Source organism: Papaver somniferum, chromosome 7, assembly GCF_003573695.1.
Source record: "Papaver somniferum cultivar HN1 chromosome 7, ASM357369v1, whole genome shotgun sequence".
Classification (NCBI taxonomy): domain Eukaryota; kingdom Viridiplantae; phylum Streptophyta; class Magnoliopsida; order Ranunculales; family Papaveraceae; genus Papaver; species Papaver somniferum.
The window spans coordinates 11134280-11157083 of NC_039364.1; the positions used below are offsets into that span (position 1 = coordinate 11134280).

The 22804-nt window shown below is 36.4% G+C and overlaps 1 protein-coding gene across 1 annotated transcript; it reads left to right on the top strand.

The window, feature by feature from the left end:
- Positions 1 to 365: 365 nt before the first annotated feature.
- On the top strand, positions 366 to 8454 carry LOC113294092 (beta-fructofuranosidase, insoluble isoenzyme CWINV1-like). Its single transcript, XM_026542515.1, has 9 exons — positions 366 to 495; positions 939 to 947; positions 1056 to 1894; positions 2015 to 2415; positions 2490 to 2580; positions 2758 to 2962; positions 3080 to 3144; positions 3425 to 3638; positions 8021 to 8454. Exons 1-9 carry the CDS (start codon positions 366 to 368, stop codon positions 8452 to 8454), a joined length of 2388 nt encoding a protein of 795 aa, XP_026398300.1.
- The last annotated feature ends 14350 nt before the right edge of the window (positions 8455 to 22804 follow it).

The window sequence follows — 22804 nt, forward strand, 5'->3', positions numbered from 1 at the left end:
ATACAAAGTTTGATACTAATGGAAGAAAATAGAGTTGCAGTAAGGGTTGATCTAAATAGACGCCTAAACATCTTCAGAATATTTTTCAACAATTACGGCCTGATTTAGACAACAAAGAACTCATTTTGTAACTATGAGTCCTACAAGAAAGTCATTAAACCTTCCGGCGTGATGAGTTCTTGTGATGTTTGAAATCTAAGTTCATTAATCATTCTTTATTCAATAAAAATATTAAAACATCTACCTTTGTACTCCGTTTTTCATGGACCTATCCTTTGCTTCCATGAAAACATACAATATTATTATGTGCCTGCTTCCTGTACCTCTTAGTTTCCCTTCATCAAAAAACAAAAAATTCAAGATCCATGGCCTTGAATAATACTGTTAATCATCATGGAGTTGAAGCTTCTCAACCTTTTCCTGGGAACCTTACTCAAAATGATCAACCATATAGAACTGGTTATCATTTCCAACCTTCAAACAATTGGATGAATGGTATTTGTCTAAACCATTCTCGGTAAAACTACATCTTTTATTTGTTTCTCTGATAACTATGTTTTCTTTGTCTTTAATATTTATCTTTATTCATTTTGAAAATACTCTTGTCACTGAATTCATACGGTCTCAACCCTTACATCCCTACATATTTAGAATGGATATCATATATAGATTGATTTTAAGGAAAAGTAGCATGTTTCTTTCGGAAATTTGCCGTTTGGCAGTGATGTTATGTGCAGTATGTATGATTGTTAATCAAATTGGTTGGATGTCAATCATAATTTCATATTTCTTAGATAGCCAATGGTGGTACTACTGCGGATTTAATAATGTGGCAATTAATACAACATCTAGAAACTTTGAGCCTCTTTTTTATTTTTGTATCCATGTTGTAACTATGGAATGAATGAACAAAAATATGGATTCTCTTGAATCCACAGATCCTAATGGTTAGTAATCTCATCCCCAACTTATATTCTTAATTTGATTCCATGGTTTATAGGGTGTGCTGGTGTTTTAATTCAATCTCCCAAAAATTGACTTACATTTTAATGCAGGGCCTATGATTTACAATGGAATATACCATCTGTTCTATCAATGGAGAACTCTTACTGGTTTAGTTTGGAGTAAAAAAGTATGGGCTCATGCAACATCCACTGATCTCGTAAACTGGATTCACCATAAACATGCGATTGTGTCGTCTGAACCATTTGATATCGAAAGTGTTTGGTCAGGTTCAACAACATTTGTACAAGGAAAGCCGATTATACAGTACACAGGAATCATTAAAACTGTTCCATGGAAATACCAAGTTCAGAATATGGCAGTGCCTAAGGACTTATCTGATCCTTTCCTTATCGAATGGATCAAACCAGTTGAACATAATCCTGTTATTAAGCCCGATGACGGTATAAATTCTAATGCATTTAGGGATCCTACTACTGGTTGGCAAGGTCCTGATGGAATCTGGAGAATTACAATAGGAAGCAAAGTAGGCAATGATTTTATTCATTGGATTAAAGCTGAACAACCTCTTCACTCGGTGAAGCAAACTGGAATGTGGGAATGCCCGGATTTCTTTCCAGTAGCAATTGAAGGTAATGAGGGTGTGGATACTTCAGTTCTTGGTCCTAGTGTTGAACATGTGTTCAAGGTGAGCTTGGAGGATACCAGTCATGATTACTATACTATTGGGTCTTATAACCCTGAAACAGATATATATACTCCTGATGAAGGATCCATCGATAATGATTCTGGTTTGAGGTTTGATTACGGGAAGTTTTACGCTTCAAAAACATTCTTCGATAATGAAAAGAACAGGAGACTATTTCGGGGTTGGGTAAATGAATCTAGTAGTGTAACAGATGATGTGAAGAAAGGTTGGTCCGGACTACAGGTAGGTGTGTGTCTCAACGCCAAGTGTCCGAATCAACTTCTCGCTGGGATGACTTTGAAATCTTGTACCAAATTTAAATACTTTTGCTGCACTAATTAATCTATCGGTTTTCCTTTCCAGGCGCTTCCCCGAACTCTATGGCTCTTGGAAAATGGAAAGCAATTGAAGCAATGGCCTGTTGAAGAGATAAAACAACTTCGCACAGGACGAGTTTCTTTACCTAGCAAAGTTCTTGCAGGGAAGTCAGTAATGGAAGTTCCTGGTGTCACAGCTTCACAGGCAGATGTAGATGTAATATTTGAACTTCCAAAGTTAGAAGATTGTGATATCATGGACCTTAATTGGGTCGCTAAACCGCAACTACTTTGTAGTTCAATACCAGCATCAGTACGTGGGAAATCAGGGCCATTTGGTTTGTTGGCTTTGGCTTCTAAGAACTTTGAAGGACAGACAGCCATTTTCTTCAGAGTATTCAATCATCAAAACAAATATGTTGTGTTCATGTGCAGTGATCAGAGCCGGTCAGTTTAGTCTCATATTTCAATTAGCACTTTACATTAACTACAAAATCTTACCCAAACTTTGGTTTCAACAGGTCTTCTTTGGAAGAAAGCAACGACAAAACAACTTATGGAGCTTTTATTGATATTGTCCCTGATCAAGATAAGCTATGTCTAAGGAGCTTGGTGTGTACAATTTTATAAAAATTGTGATATGTGGTGTGCAGCAAGTTAGTACGCAGATGACGAATTTTGAACTCATAACTAAGAAATCGTCGCTCCACTTGATTTCATTTGTCCCTATCGTACATATTATCAAGGTTTCTATGAACTGGAATTTGATGTGTGTGTATGTTTTTGCAGATTGATCACTCAATCGTGGAGAGTTTTGGGGTCGAAGGAAAAGCTGTTATAACAGCTAGAGTATATCCAAAATTGGCTACTGATAATGAAGCTCGGCTTTATGTATTCAATAATGGTACTGAAAATGTGAAGATGTCTAGTCTCGAGGCATGGAGTATGAAGAAAGCTGAAATCAAATATCTTGAAAACCTGAAAATTTCTGATGGTTAACCTCAAGCCCAATCTTCAGTTTCCGGGTTCTTGAAACCATGTTTTCCAAAATGAAGCCCCTATTCCGTGTATTGTTTATTTACATTTTACATGCATGTATGCATCGTTGAAGCAAGATTATTTTTCAAGATGGACAAAATGGGTGTTATGGGTAAAATGGGCTTAAGCAATGAATGGGCAATTCATTAGTACCACAAAAATCTCTATACTTCTAAATGAAGCACCATAGAATGCTTATAAACCAATCAGGATTATTAGACAAGGTGGTCCTCTTTCATATTATCTTTTTATCATTGTTATGGAGGCATTTTTAAGATAACTACTTTGGGCTGAGCAGAACAACGAGATTGAAGGTGTCAAAATTACTTCAGGTCTGCCATTTATTCTTTGCATATGATTGCTTATTATCTGTAAATGCTAATTGCTTAATGTGAATAACTTGTTTCAAATTATTTAGGATTTTGGTGTTGTTTCTGGCCAATTGGTGAATTTCATAAAATCAAGTGTTTTCTTCGATGTTAATGTCCCACCAAGGTTTTGCGGAATCTTGTCTAGAATATTAAAGGTGCCTCATATGCAAGCAGATGAAAAACATAAAGGATGTTTTACTAATCTTATGGATAAGGTGCAAAACAGATTATCCATACACAAGGGTAAAACAATGTCACAACGTAATAAGTCTCTCGTGATAAAGAAGGTTACAAACACAATTCCAACTTATTCGATGACTTTTTTTCAAAATTCTAAGGAAACCTCGAATAAGATCAATGTTGTGTAAAGAGATTTTTGGTGGGGTATATGTTACTCCTTGGAAAAATTTAAGAAAACATTAAAATATTGGTAGCCAAGGCTTTAGAGACTTAAAAGTCTTGAATCGGGCTTTATTCATCTAAGCGGCCTAAGGAATCTGCACCAACTCAAATGCGGTATGGGCCGGGTATATGGATACCAAATATTTCACATGTTCTAGTATGTTACATACTCCTTCCAGAAATAATTTTTCTTGGGCTTGGAATGCTGGTCTTAAAAAAAATATATGGATTTCATCAAAAAGCATTGTTGTTGTACCTGTTTTGAGGTATACTGATTTGTTTTTTAGGCATACTCATTCATTATCCCATCTAGGATGGGTTTATATGGAGTGTCTAAAGGTAGTGCAATTACCTATATATCCTTAAACAATTTAAATCACTAGAGTGCCCTTATCCTCAAAAACCTAAAATCAAAAGTCAAAATAACCTTTAAACTTAAACATTTTGGACATCACTTCAATCAAGCAAATAATCAAGCAAAGGAAACACGAATCGAAGTGAGCGATGTTGGAGTGCAAAATCCAAATCTCAATTGCTCTCATATGTATTTTAAAATGTATTTGTAACAAACCTATCTAGTTTTTGATTGATTTTATTTTGTTTGATCGATACAATATGATTTCAAAGATGAAATTAGGGTTTTCAGAAGATCAATTCGGCTGATCTTGGAATATCTATTTTGAGCTGAACCTAGTACATTATTTAGAGAAACACTATATTTGGCTAATGCGACTTTGCTTGATTTTGTTCGAATCAGCCGAACCTAGCCTTCTTCTCGTTTTAAATTTTCAGAAGATCAGTTCGACTGATCTTGGAATATCAATTTTGAGCCGAACTTAGTATATGATTTAGAGAAACACTATGTTCGACTGATGCGATTTTGATAGATTTTGTTTGAATCAGCCGAACCTAAAATTCGTCAGTTACAGTGGGAAGTTCGGGTGATATCTTGTCAGTCGAACCTCTGTTTTTTGAAAACATAACTAGGTTCGGCTGACAAGTTATTAGCCGAACCTGGGGATATTTTCAAAAAACAGAGGTTCGACTGACAAGTTATCAGCCGAACCGTTCATCTGGTCAGTAGATCTAGGTTTTAAAAATTCAATTTTTTGACAGATTCAACTTATGAAAATGACATTAAACCTTGTATAGAAGTCTACCTCTAATTTGAATCACACATTTTGGTCAGTTCTAGTCACTTAAATATCAAAACCCAAGTTTAATTTCACTTCTTCTTCTTCCTCCTCTCAAAAATCCCAATCCTTTCACATAAATTTGATTTCTTTACTAATTTACCACTAATAATTTAATTTTTAATCAATCTTTAGAATTCCTAATTAATCAAATCTAGTCATAATCATTAACACTAATTATGTAAGGGTAGTTATGCCATTATCAAAAAGGATGGATAAGGGGTGATCTTGTTTTTTATTTGGTGACCCTATTTTGACATTATTTAGTATGCCTCAAAAAAATTCAGTATGTCTGAAAACAGGTTTCTTGTTGTTGGAGAGTGGGTAGTGCACTCAAATAAAGATACGGCCGGATGTTTGGATAATGGGGTTGGATATCACACCAACTCCAAGGAAGGAAGTTGTTGAAAATGAAAATTTTGTATGGGTTAAGGTACTTATTACTTCATAAGGTAAGGCATGGAATATTGATTTAACTTAGTATTAATTTGAGCCACATATTGGATAACTTATCTTTAAAATGAGGATCCCAAATACTTCTGAAGATAAACTGATTTGGAAGCTTATTATAAATGGTAATTCACGCTTAAAACACTTATAACTAGTTGTATAAAGACAGTGTGGGTAATAATCAAGCTTCAACCATTATTCAAGGAACATATGTTAGATGGAATGAGTTTCGGAATATAAATACATGGCCAGGAGTCAAACATTTTTTCTGGAAATGCTTATCTGATATTCTCCCAACAAAAGATCATTCATCAAGGTCTTGTGGTTACATTAACAAAACATATGCTTTATGCAGTCAGCATAATGAGACTATAATGCATATCCTATTTCATTGCCCTTTCTCAAGGGAAGTCTGGACGGAGGTCCCGGGTGGTAGTACTGTGACAAGTAGCACATCAGAAGCGCACAAGTCAATATAAATGATTTAATCGCTCTTTCGCAACATGAGGATGAAGAGGTACCGGCTAAAAGGAATAGGGGTAGATTTAGGAAGGGAGAAAGTGGGACAACTAGCAAGTCAATATAAATGATCTAATTGGTACTTCGCAACATAAAGATGAAGAGGTACTAGATAAAAGGAATGCGGGCCGACCTAGGAAGGGAGAAAGTGGTACAAGTAACACTCAAGTCAACTCAAATGATCCAATTGTTCCTTCTCAACATGAGGATCCAATCGTTCCTTCCCAAGATAGTCAAGCGACTATAATACAAGATTATTTGTTGCGCCGGTCGGGTTGATAGTTCCCCCAAGTGGTGAGCTTTCTATAGATTTCTTATCACTCATGATCCAAGGCTGAAGAGATTTACATCAAAAAAGAAAGGAAAAAGACTATAGCATACTACTTATGTTTGGGAGGAAAAATCATTGCATGATTATGTTTTTTCTTGTTGATCATCAACATTAGAAGCCATTTGATTATGTTCTTCTTATTGATCATCAACATCATAATCCATGATCAAATATATTGTATTTTGAGATGGCATGGTACTATTGGATAGATATAGAAAAGTTATGCGAAATAGACTATTTGAACGTGTCAATTGGATATCGGATGAACAAGAAATTACTTACATTGTAAGAAGTATAAAATGGTCATTTATAGCCTATGCTATTATGGCAACTATGATGTCTATCCTGGGAACCGATCGGCTGCCCATATCTTATCTTTTGGGTACCTCAGTAATTTTATTTGTTTTATTTTGAAAACCCAATCGAAGAAGTCATTTTCTTCTTATGAAATTTTTTATTTGTTTTATTTTGAAAACCCAATCGAAGAAGTTTCTTCTTATGAAATTTGAGAAACAAACCGTTCATTCTATGATCGGTAAAAGGTGGGAAATTCCAAGGAGTAATTGTTGGTAGTGGTGCTGTTTAAGTAGTTGCTTCAGGTTTATCAGAAAAGTAAATCAGTGGGAATCAAATTAGGTTTTATACTTGATTTTGAGTTTGTATTCGATTAGCAAACAAATGGGTTAGTATCTATTTGATGTTCAGAAGTTGTTATAAATTGAAAGGTTAGGGTGTCATGGACCTACATTAGGCAGACCATCCTGGTTATGGGCAGGACCTATCTAGTTATGAGCCAGATTCCATTTGTAGTTCTACATATTGTTAATCATGTGAGTGTCTCGTGCTCTGCACGATGGTTGTGTGTCGTCCAGCTTATATATGGACTGATGTACATTTTTGAGAACTAGCTAATGAATAATGTAACCTTTATCTTCTTCCATAATTTCTATGCAACTTCTTGTATACAATGTCTTCTTCTCATTATAACCATAATTTGTCTATTTCTTACTCTAACCCTCTAATTCCCTCTATCTACCCCAATTTATCTATATCCTTAGAGATCCCAACTATAACTGATTATCTAATTGTAGTGAAGACCACTACAAGTGGTATCAGAGCAGTCGATCCTCCGACTGCTACCATGGTTGCTGAAATAGATGAAGTCTCACAACTAGAAGAAGGAATTTCAATGAAATGAAATTATTATTTCAAGTTGTTGTGGGAAAATCAGAACAAGTCCTTACCGGAGTCTGATTTAGCTTTTAATGATTATCTCTCTGCTATGTGGATAAAGTATTCTAACATATCAAAACCAAGATTCGACGATGAGATCGGTGACGTATCTATTGACTCGCAGGTAGAAACTGACGTTGAGAAATTGTAGTCCAGAACTAAAGATAACTACGATTTAATTGGATCTGCAGTTTTAGATTCTACTACAACAACAAATTTCCCGCGTAGATCTGGTGAATCGAAGATGAATGAGAACAAAGTTGATGTCAATTTAAAGTCAATTCCACTTGATTCAAGTTCAGAATGAAATTTCTTCCAAAAATTTTCAACTCTTAGTGCAACAGATGAAGGTAATTTTCAAACTAGTTTTAAGTCTCTTTTCTCTGTAACCGATGGATCTAGTGCTACTAATGAAGTTCAGGAACACAAATAAAAATCGAATTTTCTAGATTATCAAGAGGGTAAACCCTTCGTTTCTGAACATAATTCTCTTAATATTGTTTTGAATTCTCAAGATAGAAAGGTTACAAATGCTGAGGTAAATGATTTCAAACTCATTAAGAGGTATTCCTATTTAGTTGGTGCATATGAATTCTGGTTTGATATAGCTACTTCCTTCTCGTTTGCACTATATGTATGTCCAATATTGATGGCCAAATACAATGGCAATTGTGTTCATGAGATGATTAGCAAATATGGATGTCAACCAGATGTGTTGAATAGTGAAACAGTTGCTTGTATGTCACCTAATGGTGGTTTTACTAATATTGCTTGGGTGTTATTTGGTAAAATTTCTGAGAGAGAAGCTTGGTGTCTGTATGGTGGTGGAGCTGATTTAATCTTTCAACTTAAAATTGCTAAAATGAGTGACAAGTTGATCGTTGATGAAAGTCTGCTTGTTAAAACCAATTTTTCTCGTTGGATATACGATCGTGGCAAAGTGTTGTAAAGTGTTAAAGGGTATATTTATTCGGCTAATGCTTATGAAATGTATGTTAATACCATTACTTTTTCGGAGACTGCTCTTATTGGGTCTAGCAATGTGCTAGAACTGATATATCAAGTGCTTGTTATGGATATTAATCTCCCTGCAGAATTGGAAGAGTCTTGGAAGGTAATCATTCGGAAACTCAGTTTACTGGCCTTCTTAACAAATATGAATTAACATTGTTTTCCTTCAGTTTAAGGAGTATGATAATTAGTAGTGGTTTTGAGTTACTTAGCTTTATTATTTCTGGAGGTAGTGGAAAGAGTGTCAGCTGCAATGAGAATCACATGTTACAGCCCCATAATGGTATCTCTGTGAAGATAAAAGCGAAGAAGAATCAATTTATGAGACATTTTGGCTGTGAGGTTCTCAAGATGAGGTTCAAAGAGGTCCAACATTATCCACTCGTGTTTCTAGTACCAAAAAAGTATGAACTGAGAGTGGCATTATATAACAGTTTCTAGGCATGGGGTCTGGAAATCAAGGAGAATGGGAAGAAGGTATGGACTAGTTGGGGTATTCTCATTTTGATTACTGCTCAACATCTCCTCCCTTGCGACAGTCGAGTGTTAGCGTGGTGGTTATGGGTGAAGACACATTATAGCAAAGCAGAAATGTTAACTAGACCCCAAGGATTTCATGGAAATCTTCCAGACCACAGTAAAAGAATTACATCTTATATGGTGAAGTATTGCAATACACAAAATAAAAAATTCAAGGTTAAATTTCTGAAGCCTATCAGAGAAGGTACCCTGGCTAAATTTCTTTCGTACACAATCAGATTTACCAAGGTATATTCCTTCACACACATAATTCTGATTAGTTCTATATGTGTTAGCTTATCTATATGTGTTAGCTTATCTAATGCTATTTGATCGTGGTAAAGAAATGAAAACGGTTGCGAGGTGTTCTTCTTATGATAGTAATATTTCTGAGTTTGGCATTACTCCTTGTTTGTTGTTCGTAATGGGTTGTTTTTCATTGATTCTTTTGAGCTAATTTTGAAATTTAGGAACCATTTGGGTTGGTTATCTGGAATCTCGAATGTGTTGTTGTTTGTTACAAATGGTGGCAACATAGAGGCTTGCGAGTTATTTGATGAAACCGTGCAGCAAGTTCATTTTCTCTGTACTATTTTTAGACTTCATATGACAAGGGAAAGTAAATCCGGCAATGCACGAGGAACTTATCATCAGTTTCTTGTTGGATATCCTATTCAAATGCAAAGAGCTTCGCAAGGGTTCAGGAAGATGGAAACACCCTCACCAGTTAGTGTTTTGCTTCTAGTGTGCAGCCTGATCATTCACAAGGAGTATAGTTGTTTGGTTTTCTCATCTCAATTTGGTATCATTGTGTTCACTCTTGGACTGTGGAGTATGGTAAATGACATTGGGCTTGTATTAATTGTCACTGGTTTACTAATCAGTTGTGGTGGACCTTGGTGTTAAAAATGAGAATGGTCACAATTCTTACTGTGATCGAGAAGAAACTACAACAACAGTGTTTTTCGTCCACCTTGCTTATTTTCTACCTTCCATCCTTGAGGACAAGGATGATTTGGAGGAGTGGGTATTTGTCATGAACCTACATGAGGCAGACCATCCTGATTATGCGAATGACCTATCTAGTTATGAGCCAAGTGTCGTTAGTAGTTCTACATAGTGTTAATCATGTGAGTGGCTTGTGCTTTGCACGGTGGTTGTGTGTCGTCCAGCTTATATATGGACTGATGTACATTTTTGAGAACTAGCTAATGAAAAATGTAACCTTTATCTTCTTTCCCAATTGCTCTGCAACTTCTTGTCTACAATGTCTTTTTCTCATTATCACCCCAATTCGTCTATTTCTTACTCTAACCCTCTAATTCCCTCTATCTACCCCAATTTATCTTTATCCTTAGATATCCCAACTATCACTGATGATCCAATTGTAGTGAAGACCACTACATATGGTTTCTGTTAAAAGAGGAGTTTAAGGTTTATGGGTTAAACTATAGATGAAGGCTATGAAATTGAGAGTTTTGAAGATTGATTGGAGATGGGTTGGATACAAATTAGGATATAAGGCTAAAGAATATCTTAAGCTTGAGAGTTAGGGTTTGAAATTGAATTGAGGTGGATGATTGAACCTGTTGGTTAGGGTTTGATTGTGTTTATGAGAAGGTGATGAAATTGTTATGAGTGTTGATTCGATCATTGGGGCTAACTCAGATGAAGTGGTAAGTTTAATTTTGGATTTCATAATTGGTTTGTTCTTAAGTTGTGTGTTTTTGAGTTTAAGATTGAATTCTTTGGTTGGGTCTATTTTAAAAGGATGTATATGGTTTAGGTTAGTTTCTTATGAACCTAATGTTCATCATCTTAAGGTTGTTGGTGAAATTAAGATTTAGAGATCCTGAAGTTATAGAACAGATGATGAATAGGAGTTAGATGATGGTATATGTAGGTTGTGCTGAATTGCATGTTGGGTTTTGTAAAGAATGTGTAGGATTAATATACGACTGGTAGTGAAAGTAGTTTATACATGATATGTGGGAGGTTATGGTGGTGGTGGTGGTGGTAGTGAATACAAGTTGCAGGTGGTGGCCTTGTATAAGAATGAAACTAAACCATGCAGGTGAAAATGAAAATGAAATGAGGATGGTGAGGAAACTGAAATTAAGCTTAGGATGGATGAATAGGGTGTTGATGTTGATGAACTGGGTTGCGGCTAACAACAATGGTGTTGCTAGAATTGAACTTGAACTAAACTGAGGTTTTGGATTGATAGAGGAACTGATGAAGAAGAGGATGATAAAGGGAGTTGAAGTGAAACTACAAATTGGTGATATTTTAGCACAATTTATGTATGCCGCTGCATTAGATTTTTGACTTGTGCATCATATTTTGTGATGCGTCATTTTGGCACATTAGCGCCATTGGACTGTGCAAAGGCTAAGGCCAGAATCCACTTAACCAGTCAGATGTCTAATTGATTCGTCTCGCCTGACTCGGCCACCTGACTGAGTTGACTCATTGATTTAGTCAGACTTGGGTTGACCAAGACTGACATTTAACCAGACGTTGACCGTTAAGTTTGACCATTAGTTGGCCGATGATTTTGCCGGTCACCCGTAGACTTTTCCGGCGAATTTTCAGTGATTGTTTCAACCATATTCCTCAATACTCCGATGACTAAATTGGACACATAGTTTCTACGAAACACGTTGACAAAAGAGATAAAATAAAAGATATCGCATGGGGTTCTGAAAGACAATTTATGTGTCATTGTCATGTTGATTCAGTTGGTCATTATACGTTCAAGATGATGACAATTAAGATGATGACCGGGGATATGAAATTGTAGTTTGGGAATCCTGGAATTGGATTAGATATTGCCTTCAAACATCGAAACTCTTGTAACCTTTTTGTGATCATTAAGATTTATTTAAATTGCGATCATGATGTATCTTTGATTATCTGTGAATATGTTGGCGTGCATTGGTTTGGTATGTTGCTGATATGCATCGTCTTATCTCCCCCGCGAGGATTGTCTGTGTTCCCCACAGATCCTCGCTAAGCGTTTATAGGCGGGAATACCACACAATCTTATATAGGTGTTGTAAGGAAAACAATATTATTGATATTAGTCACAGGACAATATTCAGAATTGTATTTTCCTTGTCAGTATTAGTATATCTATTTGTGGGAATGTTATAAATACCCTCCATTTTGGTTGACCTTGCACAAATATCCCTAAAGTTTCCCTATCTATTTTATGCAAATTATAGGAGTAAGGAATCCAATACCTTCGAGTGTCCGGGTACCGCTGGCACATATATATACTCGTATTTTATTCTCGAGAATCAGTCAATTGCTTATTATGCTTGATTGTTCAGTCTTAATAGTATGACTGAGTTACTATGACTTTGACTTAGGAAGAAATTCTAGGTTCACGATGAGGATATTGTCATTATTTGGATATTCCGACTCTACGAATAATGATTAGGCCCTTTGTGAATCTGCTGTGCGGGGTCAGGCTATAGTAATCAAACCTTCTTATATTCTAGACTTAGATGGTGACATCAGAATTTATGAGGTGTACTCATCCATAAAAATGTCATATGGTACATGGATTCATGCTATCATTTGAGACTAGAGTTATTCTTAGCATCTTCTTCTCTATTGAGTGAAACGTGGTTGGGATAACATATGTTTAGGTTTTGTACTGCATCCCTTTATATCCATCCGGATGGTGGATATTTTATAGATATTGTAACATACACAATATCTAGGGAGGTGAGTTAGAGTAATCTTTTGCTTTGTGTTGTGTGTAAAACCTGTACAATCATTTTGTCTAGTAGAAATGTGAAGTATGTTAGTGATTACTTGAATGTTATAAGGTATTCACTGAACCCCTTTTTAGGATGATGCACTCACCCGTTCCCACTTCAGTTTTTTAATTATCAGAAGAAATGATGCTCATGAAGATGTTCGTTTACTTAGTTTAAAGATTTAGAGTTTTTTTATTTAACGAATGAAAAAAGTTAAAAATAGAAAATGAAGGCCAATGAAAAAGGCCAAAATGTGCACCCGGTTTAACACAAACCAAAACTTTCTTGAAAATATTTGAACATCCTTCGGCCACTATTTTACTTAAGTGATGCTATTTTTTCTACGACCGTATATGTGGAGCATAGTACTAATTAAGGTTCTTCACATTCCACTATTGGGTCCTACAGGATCTGGTGCAAACTAAAGCTGGACTGGCCAACAATCCAACAAGTACTCTCAAGAACATCTTCCCTCTTAAAGGTCTTGACAAAATAAGTTCTCACGTTGAACGGTGATGAAATCCTCGCTTTTTATTGGTTGAAATAAGCCTTTTATAATGTAGAAGCTATGGTGTGTACACTTGACATAGCTCTATTGGTTGGAATATTTAAAATCGGGTTACACTTTGTTTACATCAAATACTTAACCGTTAATTAGTAACGGTGTTTACAAAAAAGTAGGTGGACAACATTTCTGTCAGAGTTCTAGCCTAAATTATTTATTTACACCATGTTTACACCAGTACTTAACTGTACCTTAGTAAATGTGGACAATACTTACATCAAAACCTTGAAAATTTAATACCGAGTTATAACACCGCTTCGATAAGATTTTCGGAAGTCCGACAGATGTGTTTCCTAATTTGACTACGCTTCTATAAGATACGTAATTGCCTTGTTGTTGGATTTCCCGAATAAGTACCAATTCTTGGTATTCTTAATAAAGTTTAATTAATTTATTCTTCTGAATCCACATCCAAGCACTCATCTGGATTCTTTCTCTGAGTTCCAGAGCCTACTAATAGAGGATTATCGATGACTAATGAATTTCATCTGCCTAATTACTTTGAAGCTATTCGTGGGTGATTTCAAACATAGATAAATAGAACACGATGAAAAGGTTACAAAATCGAACTTAGTCTTCTTTTCGTGAATTTCCGGCACAATCAAAACCATCCCATGTGTGTTAGTATGCTTTTTTGTCGAATTTTTTCATGTCGTTGCCTTAGCTAACTCGTTTCTTGGGTTTCCTAATATAACTGTGTTTCCGTTTATATATGTTTTTTCCTACTTTTCTTACAGCAACAACATAGAAGCTGCAATGTTGTTCAGATTACGAATGAGATTCTGACATAGAAACTATTTTTTGTCTTTTGATATTGCATGTGATAATAAATCGAATCCTTGGATGGTTTCTCTCTAAAAAAATTTAGGTTTATTTATTTCGTCTGATTTTTTTTCCTGCACAATTGTTTTATTTTCTTACTGATTCACTCTTTTTTCTTTCCCTTAGGTGATGATAAGTTGATTTGAACAAGGTTTCAATTTTAAAGAAGCTAATCCTTTGAACCCAATACACAAGTTGCTCTACAAGTGAGTAGGAGACGGAGTTTTCCTTTTCTCTTGATTTTGGATCATATGAATTGTGTTTTGTAAAGTCTGTTTGTGGGAGAAATAAAATTTGCCTTTCACTTGATTTTGGATCATACAATTGTGAAAGGAGCTACCTTGCAATATTGTTTATTGTACACCAGTTGTTTCAATAAGCTCTCACGTTGAATGGTGATGAAACCCTCGCTTCTTATTGGCCCAAATAAGTCTTTTTTGATGTAGAAGTTATAGCGTGGGCACTTGGCATAAATCTATTGGTTGGAATATTTAAAATCGGTTTACACTTTGTTTACATCAAATACTAAACCGTTAGTTAGTAAAGGTGTTTACAAAAAAGTAGGTGGACAACACTTCTGTCAGAGTTCTAGCCTAAATTATTTATTTACACCATGTTTACACCAATACTTAACTGTACCTTAGTAAAGGTGGACAATTGGTGGGCCCGGAAATGTGTATAAAATTGAAGTGAAATGAAACGCGGGTCTACAGTAATACCGCAAGTGCACGGTCGTTGGTTGTAGTCCGTGCAAGTACGGGTCGATCCACAGAGACTGGGTGTGTTTGGAGTTTCTAGCTATTTTGGGTTTCTAAATTGCTGTTGGGATTTGAATGGTCAATGGGCTTTGAGTACTAATGGGTTTTGATAACAATGGGCTTGGTAGTATTTTGAGGTGAACTGGGCCTTTGGGCCTTTGAGGGACTGAACTTCAAATGTAGCAGTGAACCGAGCTTGGCTTTTGAAGTGGGCTTTTGCCTTTCCCTAGCAGTAGCTGTGATCTGGGCTTGGCTTAGTAATGAGCTTGGGCTTTTAGCCTTTGGTTTCAACCCTAACAGTGTGCAATGGGCTTAAACCAGTGAACCAAAACAGGAAAATGGATTAAGATACTGAAGAAAAGTGCCAAGGAGACAGTTGCACACCAAGGCCTAAGCCAAGGGCAGTGATGTGAAGAAAATAGCAAATGAAAGAAAGAAAACAGTAAACAATGGAATGAGTCTAAACATGAAAAAGAGCAAAACAAAACAGTGAAGACAAGAGGATGAACTCAACTGATCATGCCAATTCTTCCTTACAGCAGGTAAAGGTAAAGGTTCAAGCCTGCCTTTTACCTAAGGTGTTTCACCAATGGATAGTTGAATCACAACTAAAGTGTCAATCCTAAGCACTAAATGTCTGACTAAAGCACAATTAGTCAGAGAATTTGACAATGTCAATAAGGTATGAGTTGTGGTAATATCACATAGTTTTATCCTAACTACAAAGCATACATGATATGCACTGTGAGAGTAAAATGTGGTTTACCTTGATTCAATTCTATCCTAGAACATTTCACACATCTAAGAATGACATGAACAACATGAGAACATTACAAGACATAACAGAACATACACATTAACAGAGAACATCACATTAACAGAGAGCATACACAGAACAGAACATAATATGAACAGCAAAAAAGTGAACATTAACAGAACAAAGTTCTGGACACTGGCTAGTCCAGCATGAGTCTTTACATCACACCCACAGTCCCAATTTATACCCACAGACCCCATTTCCCCAAAATACAAAATTAGGGTTCTTCACCCAAATCCCAAAATCAAACAACACAGAAATTAGGTATTTGATTCTACCTAATTTGATAGTACAATTTGAACCCATGTTTCTCTCTATTCGTCTCCAGGCTTTCCCTAACAGAAATTAGGGTTTTCTATAAAAATCCCCAAAAACCTAATTTGGACAGTTGAAATTAGGGTTTCGAATTTTACTCACCAAACATGTGATTTGACACTTCAATCGTCGACCCATTATTTTCCTTGTTCACCTGCTCCATCCCATGCTTCAATTGCATCTTTCCAACTCGTCCTATTTTATTGATTTCTTCCCTAGGTTTTTAGAGAGAAATTAGGGAAGAAAACTATATAATAGAAGGTTAGAACAAGGGGGTAATGATGGAGAAAGATAGGGGATGATGGGGGAGGTGTGGTGGTGGCAGTGGAGGTGAAGAAGGTGGTGAAGTTGCAGAGAGGGATGGGGTTGCAGAGCAGCTCTCTGCAGACGGAGTGGAGGAGAAGAAATCGATGTTTTGGGAGAAGGGTGGTTTGGGTAGCTGGTATAGGGTTTGGTGCTCCATGTGTGGCGGCTTCATCAAATTTTGATGTTTTGTGACTCTGAGCTGCGGGATGCGAAGATGGTTGGTAGATCTAACGGTGAGATAAGAGATGAATCGATGCAACCGTTGGATTTTGAAACACAACGAAGTCAACGGTGTTAGATGATGTTAGGTACTGTAGTGTTAAGCGGAAGTATCGAGATTTGATGCGCAGGCAAAGGAGCGACCGTAGGATCTAAATGTGATCTAATCTGAAGGCTTGGAATTTAAGCGCTGTGGTTTTGGCAGAGACTTCAGATTTTGATGCTCTATGAATGAGCGACCGTAGGATGAGTTGGATCCAATCTAACGGTTGAGAATGGAGGCGGGTATGGATATAGAAAATGGGTTTGGGTAAGGGTTTTGGGCCTTGGGTATGCCAAGCCCATATCTTCTTTAAGAACAATTCTTCCTTCTTGAGCCCATTCCTAACTTTTTGGTCTTGTGCTCCATTCTTTGCGGCTTCCTCGCGTAATTTCTTCCGGCTTTTCACCACTCTTCAGCTCTTTTCCGCTCCGCAAGTCATCCAGACTTTATTTATTACCTAAAAATGCAAAATTAAGTAAGAAAAATATTCTTGAAAACAATGAAAATACAGAATATGGGATAAAATAGAATTAATGCACAAAAGATGAGTTAAATGCCAAGAAAAATATAGAAATATGCACTTTTTAGCACTCATCAAATACCCCCAAACCTGAATTTTACTTGTCCTCAAGTAAAACAAAACTAAGGAAATCCTACCTATACCACTGTCGCTGGTCTCTCGAATGCATTTAGCGTATGCACTAAGCCTTTTAAACCACTAAGTGTCCCTAGTGGACGAGTTGAAGTCTCGTGAAGGTTTGCTTAGAACGTACCTACAAAGTTCTAGGTCAAAATATAAGCTCAGATTCCATCAAATGACATGTGCAAGTCAGTTAAGCTCACAGCAAAATGGAGATGTCAATCTAGCTATCGAAGGCACAATCCTAGCACTGATAACAAAAAAAGACATGTGATAAGAGTGTAAAGTGTATCTACACATGTGTAAAGAAAGATCTGAAGTTATGACTACTAATCACCAAGAGATAGTTTCTCAGGCTAAGAACTGAGGTCGAAATCTAGCTAGCTGTCCGGACTTTACGAGAATTGTGAATGAGTTGGAGGTATTTCACAATTACTCGCGTTGTACATCAATGGCATACACCCTCCTTGCTTATTACAATGAAAACACAAAAGATACTCTTTACATGACTCTTATTTACATTGACTATTCTCTTTTTATTTTTGGAACAAGAGATGATGGAATTGATAAATACTTGATTTTTTTGTATTTTTCTCTTTTTTTTTTTTTTTTTTTTTTTTTTTTTTTTTTCAAGGAAACACTTTTGATACATATACAAAAGGAAACAAAAGATTACATGACACTTTGCAAGAGGTAGCCCTTTTTGATGCACCCAGTTAAATTCGATGGTTGTCTTTCTTAATGTAACCTCCACCTTCTATCCCAACCAACCAAAGAACAAGCTAGTCAAGTTTCGTTCAGTATTCTAAAGTGATTGGCAATCGTAACTTCCTATCAAACACCTTGAAGATCGAGGCCATACATGTATTGGTAGATCGTGCGCGTGCAAATTTCTTATCACTATGTGAATTGTGCTAGAATCAGGGTGCCTAAATATCTAGACTAAGACTCCTAATAATTACATATTTGCACAAGAGTCAACATTTCAAGGTAAATGAGCTCCATTTTTTATGTTTTTTTTCATTTTTTTAATTTTTTGAATTTTGATTTTTCAATTTTTTTTTTGGAATTTTTCAATTTTTTCAAAAAGAAGAAGGAGTTCGTTTTCAATTATGGCAAATTATCATGGTATCTACTCTATACCCCCAAACCTAAACTAAACATTGTCCTCAATGTTTCAAAATATGGAAAGAATTAAAATGCAACATATGGAAAGGGACATGCTGAGTAGAGTAAAAGGAGAGAGAATACCCGATTTCGGCGAAAGCAGAATTAAAACTCCGTTATTCAAGGCAAAAATCCAACATATTTCAGCCGAGATCATATTGGATTAGCAAAATATATACAAAAGGAACAAAAGGGTTTTAAGAAATTGTATCTACTGGATTATATACAAAAAATTCACCATACACCAAAAGTCTAAAGAGTTGAGGATCAACCCAAAAGAAAAAGTGTAAAGGTTTCAACAGCTTCACACAATAATAATATGGTAGGCATGCAAGTGAAGCTGTGAAACAAAATGAGCTACCCCCAAACCTGGATTTTACAGAAGATATAATTTTGGAAACAAAATCTCGCAGTTTTGGGGGTTCATCATGCACAAGGTCTAGCTCGAAATGAACTTTGCTAGGGACGGGCAAACATGCTAATTCCAACTGTGGTTCCTCAGATGTATTATACTTAGAAGCAAAATAGTCCAAGAGGACTTGGGAAGCACACAGTTCCAAACCTAGATTAGGAATTTTCAGAAAAATTGGTTTTACAATATTGGTACAAACCAAATCTAGGTTGGGTGGAAGGCCAACAGATTGTGACTCATGTAGGAGAATAGGTGCGTCATTATCAATCAAATCAAAATCTCCTAAATCATCTACACATGTCACATCATGCTCACAATCATCAAACAAATTGGCAAGATCACAATCAGAGTCATCAACATCATCAACAGATTCATTCTCATGCATCGGCAAATCAGGAGAAATATCACAATGTGACCTAGGTAGAGAATCAGACACATCACTATATTTTCATGCATAATAACATTAGTGTCTACAGAAGATTCAACTATTCCTATGTCATGCTCATCTTCACAGAATAATTGTACGAATCCCATGTCAATATCAAAATCATATGAATTACAATGAGTATTAGAAAAACAACATTCATGAAGGTCGAGGGCGAGAAGCCATATGTTATTGAACCAACAGGTTCCACAATATTTTCATGTTCTTCTAACACATCATCATAATCATCATAATCATCATCATGGTAGCATGCATATTGGTCCTCATTAAAAGTGGTGGTGTCGTTAGTCGATTCATGTTCCTCTAAATTAGGTTCATATTCAACATCATTTACATGAATGGGACTAGACACTTCATTAGGGACAACATACATTTCCTCATGAATTTCCTCCTTTTGTAGGTGAAGCAAAATCTGATCTAAATATGCCTGAATTCGTGATGTAGATCTATCGAAGTTTTGCTCACTGAGTCTGAAAGCTTCTGTGGTGGAGTCTAAATTCATGGGAGTACAAAATTCTTCATGTTCAAATTGTGGTGATTGGTACATGTGTGCATGGTCATTAGGGTTTATAAAAGATTGATCGCAACCCTCAAAGGATTGATTATGGTCCCAATGACTACCATTCTCACAATTTATGGGCATTTCATACCTTGGATTTTCTCTAGATTGCCTAAAATTATGCAAAATATGACAATTCTCAACAGGGTGGTCTAAACTACCACATGCAGGACATGCATAGATTTCAGGTTGCCTAAGAAAATTAGATGTGACAGATTCCTCATGTGATTGCATTTCTAAAGCTGCGATTCGAGCTTCTAATTGATCCACAAGAGATGATTGTGTGAGTGAGGCATTAGCAAAATGTTCATTTTCACGTTGTGGCAAACGATGCATGTGTGAATAGTCATTAGGGTTCATGTATTGAGGCTCGGGACTTTGAAAATGTCCATAATAATTCCTATAACTATTGACATCATGGTCTATGGGAGGTTCATAACGTGAAGGTTGTCCACACGCAAGTTCTCTAAGGGATTCGTTGTATTCCCCAACTGTAGAAAAAGATCTAGACATGATTGGGCTCAAAGGCTAAGTAAAGAGTTTACAAAGCTCAAAATTTGGTTTTTAAGGGAATGAAAAACATTTGGTTTTTGATGGGAAACATTTGGTTTTTATGGGGATAAAAGAAAAAATTTGGTTGTTAATGTGGGAGCAAAATAAAATTTGGTTTTAAAATCTGGGAGCAAGTAATTTTTTTTTTTTTTTTTTTTTTTAAAAAAAAAATAAAATTTGGTTTTTGAATGGGAGCAAGCCCACTGTTTGTCCTCTAATGGAAGGAAGGCTGCGGCCCACGAAACACTAAGCTTTAATTTTAAAAGTTTAATTTGGCCCAGTTGGTTAAGGCCCGACGTTTGTTTTAAAACTTTGGTTTCGAGGTCCACTCTTGAGTGGAAACAAGCCCACAATCGGTTACAAGCTCAGCTGGGTTAAACCCAGAGTCCAAAATACAAGTCCAATGAAAGAATTTAAACAAGCCCACAAATTAAACAAACAAGCCCACAAAAATTAATTACAACCCAACAGAAAATAAGAGAAGCCCAAAAATTGGCTTTAATATTACAAGCCCACAATTAAAAAATTGGAAGCCCACAATTCGGGTTCTCTTAAATGGGTTACCTTTTAAGCACAGCCCAGCTGCTCTGATATTGTTGCAAAAACCCAGTTGGGTTTTGGTTCTTTTCCTTGGTGGCGTCCCAGCAGAGAAAAAAAACAGGTTCAGAACAGCAGGTCCAACAGCAAATGAAGTGAAGCAGATGCAAATGCTATGCAGTGAAATGCAAAAATAGCTAATAAAACACAAGAAAAACACAGCACCAATCCCCGGCAGCGGCGCCAAAAACTTGGTGGGCCCGGAAATGTGTATAAAATTGAAGTGAAATGAAACGCGGGCCTACAGTAATACCGCAAGTGCACGGTCGTTGGTTGTAGTCCGTGCAAGTACGGGTCGATCCACAGAGACTGGGTGTGTTTGGAGTTTCTAGCTATTTTGGGTTTCTAAATTGCTGTTGGGCTTTGAATGGTCAATGGGCTTTGAGTACTAATGGGTTTTGATAACAATGGGCTTGGTAGTATTTTGATGTGAACTGGGCCTTTGGGCCTTTGAGGGACTGAACTTCAAATGTAGCAGTGAACCGAGCTTGGCTTTTGAAGTGGGCTTTTGCCTTTCCCTAGCAGTAGCTGTGATCTGGGCTTGGCTTAGTAATGAGCTTGGGCTTTTAGCCTTTGGTTTCAACCCTAACAGTGTGCAATGGGCTTAAACCAGTGAACCAAAACAGGAAAATGGATTAAGATACTGAAGAAAAGTGCCAAGGAGACAGTTGCACACCAAGGCCTAAGCCAAGGGCAGTGATGTGAAGAAAATAGCAAATGAAAGAAAGAAAACAGTAAACAATGGAATGAGTCTAAACATGAAAAAGAGCAAAACAAAACAGTGAAGACAAGAGGATGAACTCAACTGATCATGCCAATTCTTCCTTACAGCAGGTAAAGGTAAAGGTTCAAGCCTGCCTTTTACCTAAGGTGTTTCACCAATGGATAGTTGAATCACAACTAAAGTGTCAATCCTAAGCACTAAATGTCTGACTAAAGCACAATTAGTCAGAGAATTTGACAATGTCAATAAGGTATGAGTTGTGGTAATATCACATAGTTTTATCCTAACTACAAAGCATACATGATATGCACTGTGAGAGTAAAATGTGGTTTACCTTGATTCAATTCTATCCTAGAACATTTCACACATCTAAGAATGACATGAACAACATGAGAACATTACAAGACATAACAGAACATACACATTAACAGAGAGCATACACATTAACAGAGAGCATACACAGAACAAAACATAATATGAACAGCAAAAAAAGTGAACATTAACAGAACAAAGTTCTGGACACTGGCTAGTCCAGCATGAGTCTTTACATCACACCCACAGTCCCAATTTATACCCACAGACCCCATTTCCCCAAAATACAAAATTAGGGTTCTTCACCCAAATCCCAAAATCAAACAACACAGAAATTAGGTATTTGATTCTACCTAATTTGATAGTACAATTTGAACCCATGTTTCTCTCTATTCGTCTCCAGGCTTTCCCTAACAGAAATTAGGGTTTTCTATAAAAATCCCCAAAAACCTAATTTGGACAGTTGAAATTAGGGTTTCGAATTTTACTCACCAAACATGTGATTTGACACTTCAATCGTCGACCCATTATTTTCCTTGTTCACCTGCTCCATCCCATGCTTCAATTGCATCTTTCCAACTCGTCCTATTTTATTGATTTCTTCCCTAGGTTTTTAGAGAGAAATTAGGGAAGAAAACTATATAATAGAAGGTTAGAACAAGGGGGTAATGATGGAGAAAGATAGGGGTGATGATGGGGGAGGTGTGGTGGTGGCAGTGGAGGTGAAGAAGGTGGTGAAGTTGCAG

What these genes read in the sequence shown, in the direction of transcription:
- LOC113294092 (XM_026542515.1), top strand. Translation starts at nt 366, where the DNA reads ATGGCCTTGAATAATACTGTTAATCATCATGGAGTTGAAGCTTCTCAA. An exon ending in ATGTGCAGTGATCAGAGCCG is followed by an intron (nt 2,416 to 2,489) that starts GTCAGTTTAGTC and finishes TGGTTTCAACAG; the next exon opens with GTCTTCTTTGGAAGAAAGCA. An exon ending in TGGGCTTAAGCAATGAATGG is followed by an intron (nt 3,145 to 3,424) that starts GCAATTCATTAG and finishes CAAATTATTTAG; the next exon opens with GATTTTGGTGTTGTTTCTGG.